This window comes from Carcharhinus amblyrhynchos, chromosome 2, assembly GCF_965287045.1.
Source record: "Carcharhinus amblyrhynchos chromosome 2, sCarAmb.v2.hapA, whole genome shotgun sequence".
NCBI classification, from domain to species: domain Eukaryota; kingdom Metazoa; phylum Chordata; class Chondrichthyes; order Carcharhiniformes; family Carcharhinidae; genus Carcharhinus; species Carcharhinus amblyrhynchos.
In genome coordinates this window covers 68,203,014-68,216,329 of record NC_137325.1, presented here as the reverse complement: position 1 = coordinate 68,216,329, position 13,316 = coordinate 68,203,014, and the positions used below count along the sequence as shown (strand labels likewise).

The 13,316-nt window shown below is 40.0% G+C and overlaps 1 protein-coding gene across 1 annotated transcript in view; it reads left to right on the top strand.

Moving 5' to 3' along the window:
* Positions 1–13,316, top strand: part of LOC145355275 (histone deacetylase 9-like) — a 781,248-nt gene that overhangs the window by 751,086 nt on the left and 16,846 nt on the right. The window contains exon 25 of the mRNA XM_080207173.1: positions 1,201–1,334. Within this exon, the coding sequence (XP_080063299.1) occupies positions 1,201–1,334 (134 nt within the window). The remainder of the gene's footprint in view (positions 1–1,200; positions 1,335–13,316) is intronic.

The following is a 13,316-nucleotide window of genomic DNA, read 5'->3' as shown; positions in this document are numbered from 1 at the left end:
GGCAGAAACTGGAGCATCTGGAAGAAACCATGCAGACACGGGGAGAATGTGCAGACTCCACACAGACAGTGACCCAAACCAGAAATCGAACCCGGGTCCCTGGTGCTGTGAGGCAGCAGTGCTAACCATCGATCTTTGATAGGCCACTTTTGAGTAGCGCTTTTTAACTCAGTTATTAACAAGAATGTTCCTAGGCAAGATGGCGACATCAGTATTAAAATTATCTCCATTGAACGCAAATGAAGCAAAAGAGGGATATAAAATATGGCCCATAGTTCGGTTTTAGCTGGTATGTTGTTTATTATTGAGTTAAGCTTTACAATTATGGTCTAGATTGTCCATTATATAAGACTGTACATGATTCCTGAGAAGTAACATATTGACTTGGCTTCTTCCCCTTCCTGCACATGAATATCACAACATTAGGTTTCATAATCCATTTGTGAAAAAATGAAAGCTACATTACAATCTAATTGTGCAAACAACATGCAACCATATCTTTAGTTTTTCTTTCAACATTAATTAGATTACTCAGCTTTCAGTTTATTTTAGTTTATATCATCTCAGTATTAGATCTCTATCTTCTGAGTCCATCATTTCGCATGTTACAGGTGATTTAAAATAAAACTGACAAAAAATACTTTCATAGTTGTAGACAAATTGGTTTTCAATTTGAGAGAATCCCAATTTTCTGATTGTAGCATTGAATTGTGATGTATCAAACATTTGTGACATAAAAGCATAAGACACTGAGGCTCCAATAGATTGTCCCAGAGATTCTTTATTGCAGGTTAATGCAGATTTTAAAAGAATAGGTTTACAACCTTAACTGCAAAGAACACACAGAGAAAGTTTCCATTATCCCCTCAGGTGAATTGGTGTTCTCAGCTGTGCCTTCACAGAGGCCAAAACCCTCCTTATTTAGAGCAAATGGGTATGAAAGCAGTGTTAGCAAAGGTGTGCCTGTACCAGATACCTGTAGGGTGGGGTATAGGCAACCCCCAGGAAAGAACACAGAACTGGTCTCTGTCTATATTGTTCCAGACAAAAATAAACAATAAGCAAGCTGGACAAAATAGCTGAGTTACAATGCAAAGAACAGCACGCACAGTAAATTGTTAACTGAATACTGTGCCAAATTAATACATCAATATCTGGATTACATAAGATTGTCCAGACTTATTCTTTTCTCTGTCTTAGGTTTTCAATACCTGACGAAAGAACTAATGAGTTTGGCAAAAGGACGTGTGATTTTGGCTCTGGAAGGTGGGCATAATCTTACTGCCATCTGTGATGCATCAGAGGCCTGCTTTAACGCCCTACTAGGAAATGAGGTACATTTTTCTAGCAAGTCAATGCCCTGCTAGAAACTTTCAAACTCGCTGGTCTATTTTTCCTGCTGCAATCACATTTTGGAAACAATTGTTCATGTGTTAGTCTAATTATTTTCTTTGATCAGTTTCCCATTGACTGGAATGTGGAAGAACTTCAATACAGGATCTCAATAGCCATAATTTACAATTGTTTTGGCTTTTTAAGAATCGGGCAATTTAAATGTTTTCTAGTTGTCAAAAAAAACTCAAGGACCTCTGTGCAGATATTCTGCACTTTCTCACAAGTACATTCATGTACTGGGAATTTAAGTTTGTAAACATTTGATAAATTTTTCTTCCAAAATATATCCCTTCGTATGTTGTTTTTTTTGGCCCCAGTTTCTGAAGTAAGCAACACACCACTAAATAAGCTTCGATTATCCACAGAATAATAGAAACTAATTGTGCGATTAGTAGTCATTTGAAATCTTTTTTAAAGTGGGTCAGATGTGTAGGTGTGGGCTAATAGCAACCGGAAAGCCTATAGTGTACTTTTCTTCCAAATAACTGTCAGCAAAGTGGTTCGATAGAAGCACTGTTATTCTCCAGAAAGGCAAGAGACCATTATTTGATCTTTTGCCTAGCTTATATTTAATAAATAACATAATTATCTCAATCTTTAAAGAATTTCTAATAGAGACATTCGTCTAATTTTATTGAGAATGATAGTGGTTGCCTGGCTAAAACCAGCAATTAATCCTCATTCATATCTATGAGTGCAAGACTTTTTGACCTACTGAACAAAAGGAAAGCAAATCAATCACTTTGAGGCGACCACAGAATATAAAAAGGTTCAACTTGTGCATGGAATTATTAATTATGTATTCTTTGGAAGTTGTTTTTAAGGAATTATGTGGAGCAGTTTGTTTTTCCCTGATACTGGAGGATATGTGCCACTTCAGTCATCCCTAGTATTTCATTTTGTGGCCAAGGCAATTATTTCTGTTTGTTTGGAGAGCCCTAATCACTCTATAAACTTGATATGAGGCCAGCATAAAAGCTTCACGCAAAACGGTTTTCAACTTACTTTCTTGAACCAAATAATCAGATTGTCACACTTTGCTTATGCCATAGAAAACAAGGCACAAGGAACAGTGCATTATCGGTATTTTAAAAAATCAGAAAACAAACTTTGTCCTTTTGATAGCAACAAGGTAATGAATGTACAAAAAGAAAGTGGGTTTTTTTGGGAATTCCTTTCACTCTGCTAACATAAGCTTGCAGAAAGTCAGTTAAAAATCCCATCTCCACAATAAACAGGAGTTCCACTTTTGGAAAAGTCAATGGAGCAGGAACAGGTCCAAGGAAATTCACAGCTCAATTCACTTGCTCCTTCTGTCATTCAACATTATGCAGCAACTCATGTCTGTTCTCTAGAGAAAGTAACAAAAAATGAAACAGTGCTTCTAACATTCGTTTCATAGGCATTTTTATTTACGCTGTTAACTATTCTTTGCTCCCCTCTTATCCTGAGGTTGTTGCCTCTTCACTGGAATCTACTGAATTTTGTTTTAATAGATCATAGGAAAAAGCCATGGAGGGTTTGAAGAAGGGTCCTAAATGTTCCCAATGTCCAAGATCTCATGACTTCCTAATCTAGCTCTGCTACCAACAACGTAAATGGAGTCAAAGTGCATGGCTACGCCCTCTGATCTATTATCCCTAACTTTTTTTTTGCCAAGCCAATTTCAAATATGATCACTACTAAATAAGTAGTGATAAGAGCTTAAGGAAGGGAAGTCTTTATTTCCCATTGTGTGGGCATCACTGGCTAGGCCAGAATATTTTCCCCTTCTTGACCTTAAGAAGATGGTGATGAGGCTGCTTGTTTAACTGCCGCATTCCATGAGGTGTCGGTACACAAACAGTGTTGTTAAGAAGGGAGTTCCAGGATTTTGACCAAGCAAAAATGAAGGAATGTTCATATAGTTACAAGTCAGGATGGGTGCATGACCTGGAGATGAATTTGTAGGCAGGGATGTTCCTTTGCATCTGTTGCCCTTGTCTTTCTTGATGGTAGATATCACGGATTAGTTAGGTGCTGTCGAAGGAGCCTTGGTGAGTTGCTGCAGTGCATCTTGTAAATGATACACACTTCTGCCAGTGTGCATCGGTGATGGAGGAATGAATGTTGCAGATGTTGAAAGGGGTGCCAATGAAGTGGCTGCTTTGTCCTGGATAGTGTTGAGCTTCTTGAGTGTTGTTGGAGGCGCATCCAAAGTGAAAGTATTCCGTTACACTGATGATGGATTCGCTTTGGGGATGATGATGTTTGATGATGAGGTCATGGAAGAAACTAGGTTGGAAGCTCCTAGTGTTAGCCTGCACAGAAGTCACCAGTTCCATATATTCACTCACCAGTGTTAAAGGACAAGAAGGTCTTACTTATAATTTTTGACTGTCAGTGACTGTAGGCTGTGCTTCCCCGAGGGACAACTGAGGAGATACATCAACAGCTGGCTGAAGATCTGCAGCCCATTTCCACCAAGAGAGCAATATCATCTGCAACAGCTAGTGTCACCTCAGCTTTGAATTTTGATATGATTGAATACTTCTGGTTAACATTTGGTGACCTTTGCTGCATTAGTTGGGCAGTTGTACACCATTGAATCAAGATTACTGCTATTCTAATGGAGGATGTGCAAATCACATCCTCCCAATTGGAACAAACAAACAAAGAGAGAAAACCACCCAGTTCTAAAAACTGGAAGAGTTGCCACAGCTGCAAGAAGGAGATGACAGAACACTCATGGAACACAAAATTTAACTTCCCTTTCAGGAAATTTTCTTATTTGATTAACATCTAATTAATAGTCAATGCCAACCACCTTATCCTGCACATTGGTGCGAGATACCCAGGAAAGTTCCAAGACACTTTTACACATATAACAATGCATTGTCCCAGACCTCATGACTTAAGTCATCTAATTGGATATTTACTTGGCAATTAGAGGTTTTCTGCCATCTTGGCTATTGATTCCAGTAAAACTTGCACGCAATGATTATACTTAATCCCATGCCAGAAGTGTCAGAGAGCAAACAGTAGGAAATCTCATGTCCTGTTTGCATCCCAGACAGCACCTTGATAACCATGGGTACATGCTGAATACATAATGGGTGGAATCTTACAAGAATTTGGCAGAGTGTCAGTTCTGGCCAGAGAACTGTCATGGAACTCTCCAGCTCCACTGGGCAGTTTTGTAACTTTAACTTAAAAAAAAGAGTGGGTGTGGTTTGCTCTGTCAGTCTGTCGAGGTGGGATTCTTAGAATTGGGAACTGGCTCCACTGAGATTGCTGTGCTGTTTTTAATGGGGGCCACAATCACTGGGGAAAAAAAAATAATCTCTTCCTCCTCCACCACAGAGGTATCTCAGACAATGGTAACTTGTGCCAGGGGGCATTGCCAGGCACAGTCTGCCATGTCCCTCTCCCTTGTGGGCTATAGTGATCTTTGCGACCCGGGGGTTCCCCTTGACAGGTTTATGTGTGGATGAACCTGTTGTAGAGCTCGCCAACCTGACAAGTCCAAAAATGTAGTGTGGGGAAATATCTCACGGCGGGGGGGGGGATATTCAAATCAGATTCAGCATGAACCTGATTATGTCGCAAGTGAGGGACAGTGAAAATCATTAATTATGATCTCACTGGCGAGATTTGCAATTTCAGGTATTCGCCAGGTCTTACACTTCCACACATCATCAGAGGATACAACAGGATATAGATTGGTTGGGCGGAGAGATAGCAGATGGAATTTAATCCAGACAAATGTGGGGTAATGCATTTTGGAAGGTCCAATACAGATAGGAAAGATACAGTTGATGGCAGAACCCTTAAAGGTATTAATAGGCAAAGGGACTTGGGTGTACAGGTACACAGGTCACTGAAAGTGGCAATGCAGGTGGAGAAGGTGGTCAAGAAGGCATACAGCATGCTTGCCTTCACTGGCCGGGGCATTGAGTTTAAAAATTGACAAGTCATATTGCAACTTTATAAAACCTTGGTTAGGCTGCACTTGGAATATAGTGTTTAATTCTGGTTGTCACACTACCAGAAGGATATGGAGGCTTTGGAGAGGGTATAGAAAAGGTTTACCAGGATGTTGCCTTGTTTGGAGGGCATTAGCTAGGAGGAGAGGTTGGAGGAACTTGGTTTGTTCTCACTGGAACGACGAAGGTTGAGGGGTGACCTGATAGAAGTTGACAAGATTATGAGAGGCATGGACAGAGTGGATAGTCAGAAGCTTTTTCCCAGGGTGGAAGAGTCAATTATTAGGGGGCACAGATTTATGGTGTGAGGGGCAAGGTTTAAAGGAGATGTACAAGGCAGGTTTTTTACACAGAGGGTGGTGGGTGCCTGGAACTCGCTGCTGGGGGAGGTAGTGGAAGCGGATACAATAGTTACTTTTAAGGGATGTCTTGACAAATACATGAATAGGATGGAAATAGAAGGATACAGTCCCCGGAAGGGTAGAGGGTTCTAGTTAAGTCAGGCAGTATGGTCGGTGCAAGCTTGGAGGCCCTAAGGGCCTGTTCCTGTACTTTAGTTTTCTTTGTTCTTTGAAGAAAGACTTGCTGCTTCTAGAAGTTAACAGGGACAATGATGGGGAGGGGAATAAAGGGCATACCATGACAAGAGTGCACGGGAAGTGATGGTGTGGGATGACACTGCATAAGAAAGGAGGTGCAACTGATATCCATGTGCTTTCAATCAAAGTAGGTACAGCAACACTCAAGTTCACTTGCCTGTGCTTCACATATACCTCATTAGCTCCCTCAGTGTCAAAGATTTTTGCCAGCTCTCTTCATAAGGCAAAGCCTACATTTCCACTATATTTCCTAAATTTTGAAAAACTGAAATCGTATGTAGAGGTGTTTAGCTTCATCTTAGCTTACTTACTTGCTTCAACTCACAATTTATTACAAGCTATTACAAAATTACCTTATACGTGCAGTGACTACCAACAGCAGAGCGAACCATTGTCAACCTATACTCTTCCACTGAGGCCATGAGGATGCCTGAGAATGGATTTATTTGAGTTTAAAGGATTGAAATTAATGGATTGCGCAGCATTCTGGCAGAATCCATTATTCAATCACTGAAGAGAATCTTCATGATATATGATATCCTGGACATTGTAGTGTCAGACAATAGTATACAATTTGCTCACAAATTATTCCACAACTTTGCCACAAATACGGTTTGATGTATGTTACTAGCTCACAGAGATGTAGCTAGACTTGGCGGAGATGTAGTGTAAAGGGTTAACATCAGTAGAACATAATGCTGATGTAACTATGCTGGAGTGTCACATGACTAAGTAACATCGATCTGGAGGAAAGAAAAAGTCTGCCTTGTGTAAAATACTAGAGGTGTAAATAAATAGTAATGATTTTTACAAACTACAGTAGTTTTCTGAGGAAAACAGTAAAAATATATAGGCCTCAAACACAAAATGAAACATGGTGACAGAAAACAAGAAGTTAAAGACATAGAAATACTCTCCAAAAGACTGCAAATTTGATAGACCTGCTGATCCTTGAAAGAAGGATAAGAAAAATTGATTGAGAACTCACCTGAAAAATTCATAGAATCGCAAGTGCAGCAAATGCAAGCCAAAGCACAGATGCAGAATCCGGATAGCAGTGAGCACAGAACAGAATCTATAAGCCAAATAAATGAGGCAGCAACAAATGCAGAGCTTTTGATTCTACACTCCATCTACGGTCCAAATACAAGATGAAACAATAACATTTTGTATAATGCTCCTCGCAATGGCAAGATGGCCCAGCACACTTTATGGATCAGAGAATGCAATCAACACCAAGTAACTGGAAAATGTGGGAACTGGCGTGCATGCTTATATAATTCCTTCAAAACAAATTAATTACTACTGAAGTGCAGTTACTGTTATATAGACAAACTCAACAATTATTTTGCACTTTGGAAGTTACCGCAAACAGCAAATTTCATTAACAACCAGCTAATCCATTATTGGATATATCAGTTGAGACATAAAATTCGGCTAGAATAATGGGGAACTTTTCTGTTTTCCCTCAAGTTGTGTCGTGGGACTTTTTAAGCCTATTTCAGTCAACAGTTTGGGCCTCAAGTTAACATTTCACCTAAATAGCAATATTTCTGACAATGTAGCACCCATCTTGACAGTGTCAGCACAGGTTATGTGCAAAAGTCCTTAATGGGCTTTTGGCTGAGAAGTGAGAATGCAGCTAAGTCAGACTGCAAAGGTTAAATTAAATGGATTGTAATAGGCTCTTGCACGCATGGCAGGAAGAGGTAGGGTAAAAAGTTTTAATGTGGGAGTACAAAAGGGCCAGGGCATAATAGTTGAAATAGTAGTCGCCAAAGTGAAAAGATAATGTTGACCAATGAGAGAAGAGGAAATAAGAACATAGGAGATCATTGAGGGAGACTGGAGTGTAGTCTAAAAGGTATTTGCATGAGAATTTAAGTATGTTGAAATTAATTACAGATATAGGAACCAGTGAACCCTGACAAGGACTATGCCGATCGGTGTGCGGGGTTTTAAGCATGCACGCTCATGAATTGAAGCACTCTGAATGAGTTGTGGCTCTCAGAACGTGAGAGTGGGAAAGATGGCTGCTAGATCCTTCAGGAAGGCAGGCAGCAAATAGTAATGGTATAGATTAGAGACTTAACAGCCATGGGGGAGCGATAGGAAATGGGAATGGAAGCAAGATGGTCTTAATAATGAAACAGATCTGGGGAAAAGATTCCACCTCAGGACAACACAGCAACCTTTTAAAGCTTATGAATTGTAAGAGAAAGGGGAAGACTGAGGAAGTAATTAACTCCAGTATTTTGAGATCTTGTAGAAGTAGACACAATGGGAACTTAAGAAAGAGTGTATAGGACAGCATATCAGGAGCTTAGGGGGGACAAAGAAGATAAATTTGAATGAGCACTGACCAAAGTGGCATCAATAAACTAAATACAAGAATGGATGAAAGTGAAAAGAGGACAGTAAAAATGCTCAGACAATGGAGGGATACCAAGCTTGTCTGGTATCCTGCCCAACAATGTTAGGTATTTGAGACTATCTCAGACATTAGACCAATACTCACATTATGATGAACCTGAGATTTATAAGGAGACAAAGAGAAAAGTAAAATTTTAAAAGAAGAGGAAAGCACATTTTTTAAGACATTTTTAACAATATAGGAATTCCATTTGCTATCAGACATTAGGCTTTGCCCTGTCATTGAGCTGTTGATCAAAATCAAAATGACTCAGTTCAACTTAACTTTAATCAGTGTGAATTTTTCATAGAATTGAGTCCACAATCTGCAGAGCACTGAACTCTGTCAATAGCATCTGTGCTTATGCAGTTCAGTTTCCATTTGTCCAATGCTTTGGCTTCAAGATGCCATCTCAGGTTTGCTTGGTACTGCTCCCAATATGCTCTTTTATATTTCTCACCAGGTATCTGATGGAAGAGTGAGAGATAAAATGTTAACACTTAGGGGTGGAATAAAATTTGTTTCCGTTAATGACTATAGCATCTCATTGATGGACTGTTTTGAGCCGTTAAATCTATTTTTATTCTTTTCTACTTGTTACTGTAGTGATGCCATAGTGGGAGTTTTCAGTGTAAAGATGAGATGCAACAGCCATGTGAAACAAATGAACATGATGGCTATTGATTGAGTCAGACGATAGTATGGTATTAGAGTATCTCAAAAAGAGTGAAATTGTTTAAAACAGCAGTACAAAATGGACTCATAGCAACTTGACAGCCTGTTATTTCACCTGATTTTTCTTGCCACTGAAATTAATTGAAAAGAAAAGAAAGTTGATCGAAACGTATTTTCAACTATCAGCCTGTTTTGCATGACTGCAATTGACTAATCCCACCCCAATGTTTTTTTGCATTGTCCCAGACCGTTAGCCAACATTGAAGCTTCCATCTTGGTCAGAAAAGATGTTGGAATAAATTTCTAACTTTGGGCTACATTTTCTATAACTGCTGCCCGTGATTACAAAGAGTACTGCTGATTACAAAGAGGTTGTTTTCAACTCTGGCTGATATACATGGACCTGAAGCACAATCAGAGTTTGGCATTGATTTTGGAACCTCTGTCTCTCGAGACTATCTTAGTGAAATAGTAAAACTAAAATTAGTCAGGGAAGTCCTTGGTTGAGCAGGAGATTATTAATGCCAGCAGTTACTCAGGATTTAACATCCTAACATGTGTTCTTGATTCAGTTTCACAAAGGTCAATGCATCAGTTTTATCCAGTGCTTTCATGTAACATCCGATGCTAGGAGTCTTTGTAGCAGTTATGCTGGTTCTGTACAGGGAGATAACATTGGTGGCTTTCGACTTTGGAACCTTGCAGAATTTGGGGAGGAACATGTGTCTCAGAGTTGAAGGGTCTAAGATTCAAACGCTGGTGTCAATGTGTTATGTATTTTTAATGATTCCTTACCAGCAGCCACGCAGAGGCACTTTTATAGAATGTTTGTGTGATGCTAACATCACAGGTACCTGTGTAGTGTAACATCACAACCTGTAGTGCTAATATCTCCTGAATAAAGCTGATCTTTGCTGAACATCTGCAGCCTCCTAAAGTCAATCCTGTGAATGCCACACAAAAAACTGGTGACAAGAAAGCTGGACAATGCTTGTAGCCACTCGAAGGAAACCTCTGCACATGTGATGTTGCTCTCTGTCCTCCGCAGCCCCTTGTGCAGCAGCAGGATGCAAATTTGCTGGATCATGGAGTGCAACTGCCCCTGACCAGCTACTCTCCTCCTGCCCTCCTCTTTACTGTAGGAGGAATCTCCTACAGAATGCAGAGTTCCCATGGAGGACAGCAATCTAAATGTCCAATGCAAGTCAGAACTTTCCCCACACCTGATGAAGGAAAAGCATTTCCAAAAGCGTGTGGGTTTCCTATCAAATCAACTGATTGGACTTTAACCTGGTGTTGTGAGACTTCTTACTGTGTTTACCCCAGTCAAATGCCAGCATCTCCATACTGTGGGAGGAAACCAGAGCACCCAGAGGAAACTCACGTAGACACTGAAAGAATGTGCAAACTCCACACAGACAATGACCCAAGCTGGGAATCAAACCTGGGTCTCTGGCACTGTGAGGCAGCAGTGCTAACCACTGTGCCACCGTGCTGCCCCTGTATATCTCCTTTCGTGAAAGAATGACCTGAAGCAGGCTGAAAACTATGAACGACCAAAGTTAAACTATGATGAAACTCTCCATCTTCCACATCAGAGTCTTCTGTTGAATGCAGAACACATCCTGATACCTGGTGTGACTCCCTCTGAATATTTTTTCATGCACCCACCAAAGTACAACATGGGCTACATAAAATGCGGGTCTACTGCCTTGTTAACAAGCTTAATAAGTTAATTAGTTTTATTTTTAATTGTTGGGTTGCCAATTTTGGCACCTTTCCAACTTCTGTATTGTTGGAGATAGACGTAGTGGCATTGGGTTAGTGACCTGACAGATGTTACACACTTGCAGTTTGCTGGTGCTGGGGACAATGGTCTCAATTTCTAAATTTAAGTCCACCTCTATTTTGGCCTTTGAGGGTATTCTCATTCTAAAGCTTAAGAAAGACATAATGCTTCTAACAGTCATACCTGATCACCTTTTGTGAAAAACCCCATTAATGAGTTTAATGCTGAAACAAAATAGTTATATATTTGCTTCTATCCATGAGATTTTACATCATAGATCACTGGAGTTATTGTTAATAACTGGTTATGCTTTCTTTTCTCCCATGATCCAATTTTAAAGGGTCTGACTCGAACTTTCTTAGTTTAAGATGGGCAGGCAAAACCTATAAACGCCCTATGGCTACTGAGTAATGTTTCTTTCACTTGGCTTAATGTATTCCAAGAATAGAGAAAATGCAGGAGTCTCCTATGCAGCAAGAAAGAATCCAAGTAATTGTAATTTCAGGGCATTTTATAAACTCGGATGGTTGTGCCTCAATAAAAAGTATCCACTAAAAAGAATCGTACAAGTTCAATTTGTTAAGTAATTAATGCAATGGATAATACTTTGCAGACGATTAAACTTTTTCAAAGGCTAATGTTATATTTTTGGATTTTTGTCAGACTTTTACTTGTAATCTACATAAAGGACTATTCTCATAAGCAAGCCCTTATGATGAACCATTGTGCAACCCTACATGGACAATATCTGTCATACAGCATTTCCCAGATGTCGAATGAAACCCTTGTTACTATATTTAGATTACTGGATATGATGCAAGTCCTTTCATAATCTCTAGACTTCGTAAATCATTCTGTCAGCCCACAGTCTCGGTCCTAACTTATAACACAGATCTATTTAAAAATAACAGACAAGCAACAGCAATAGACAATAAAGTTACAGATTTACAGAATTTTATACCTCTTCAATACCAAAAATGACAAAGAATGTGCCCCTTTTCTATTTTTTGCAGTAATGTCAGACTTAAGTTAACTGCAACATTTCTTACTTATGGTGTTTGTTGGACCAACAAGGGGGGAATATTCTTTTGCTACAAACCTGGGACAGTCAGCCAGAGACATAGGCTTGCTGTCCCACCTTCTTCCCACCAAAGTCCTGGACCATTTTTAGGGTCTCGCATCATTAGCATTTAGTCAACTAGCTGCAGGCAGAATAGGAGTCTTCAATGGCAATCCATCAGTTCAGAGGTTACAATGTTGGATGGACTAACTGACCAAAAGAGGATAAGTCCTTGCCTTTATTAGCCAAGGCATAGAGTATAAGAGCAGGAAGGCTATGATGGAGCTGTTTGAAACACTACGTAGGCCATAGCTGGAGTATTGTGAGCCGTTCTGGTCAGCAAACCATTAACGAAGATGTGATTGCACTAGAGAGGGTACAGAGGAGATTATGCAGCATGTTGCCTGGTCTGGAATGTTTCAACGATGAAGGGAGGCTGGTTAGGTTGGGGCTGTTTTCCTTAGAGCAGAGAAGGATGAGAGGGGATCTGACTCAGGACATAGATAGGGTAGATAGGAACGAATTTCTCTCATTAGATGTAGGGTCAATAACCAGGGGCCATTGATTTAAGTAAGAGGCCGAAGATTTCGAAGAGATTTGGGAAAAACCTTTTTCATCTAGAGGGTGGTGAGAATCTGAAACTAACTGCTTGAAAGGGTGGTAAAGCAGAAACCCTCACAACATTTAAGAAGCATTTAGATTAGCACTGAAATGCCAGAGCATACAAGGCTATGGACCAAGCACTGGAAAATGGAATTAGAATAGGTATGTATTTGATGACCATGATGGACCGAAGAGTCTTTTTTAGTGTTGTAGAACTCTATGACTCAGTGAGCGTGAGTTCATGGGCTGGTTAGTGGGGAGGTGTTGGGGGGTAATGGGAGGTAAGTGGTAATGTGGAGTGGCAGTGACTGAGGTTGGCTTTCTGGAGCTCTGAGGAGCTTGCTTCACTTAGTACTACTCTAAAATGATAAACGGTGTCCTATTTGCATTTTAGGGCACTAATTTGCAAATTAGCTAATTTACCACCTGATGCAGGTAGGTGCTCTGGATGTTTAGTTAAAGACCTGGGACAATTCCAACAGACATGGAAATGGAAAGAACAGACAATAGGACAATTTATGCCATTTTCCACTAGACAGATAGCCTCAAACTCACCCTGGAGAATCTTCAAGGCCCTATTGCGATGGTCTCAGAAGAAATGATGAACTGGAGAAAGATTAACTAAGAATAGAAGGAAAATGGGAGAGAGTGTGCCCATCAATTTCTGATTAACTATGCACTGATAAAGGACTTCCAAATGGTGCTGATCCAAGAAGATTACCCCATACTTTCCATCCCAGTTAAACTTCACCCAGGAATATAGGAAATCAAACATGTATAATTGCATCAGTTCAAATAATCCTGAATACAAAATCTA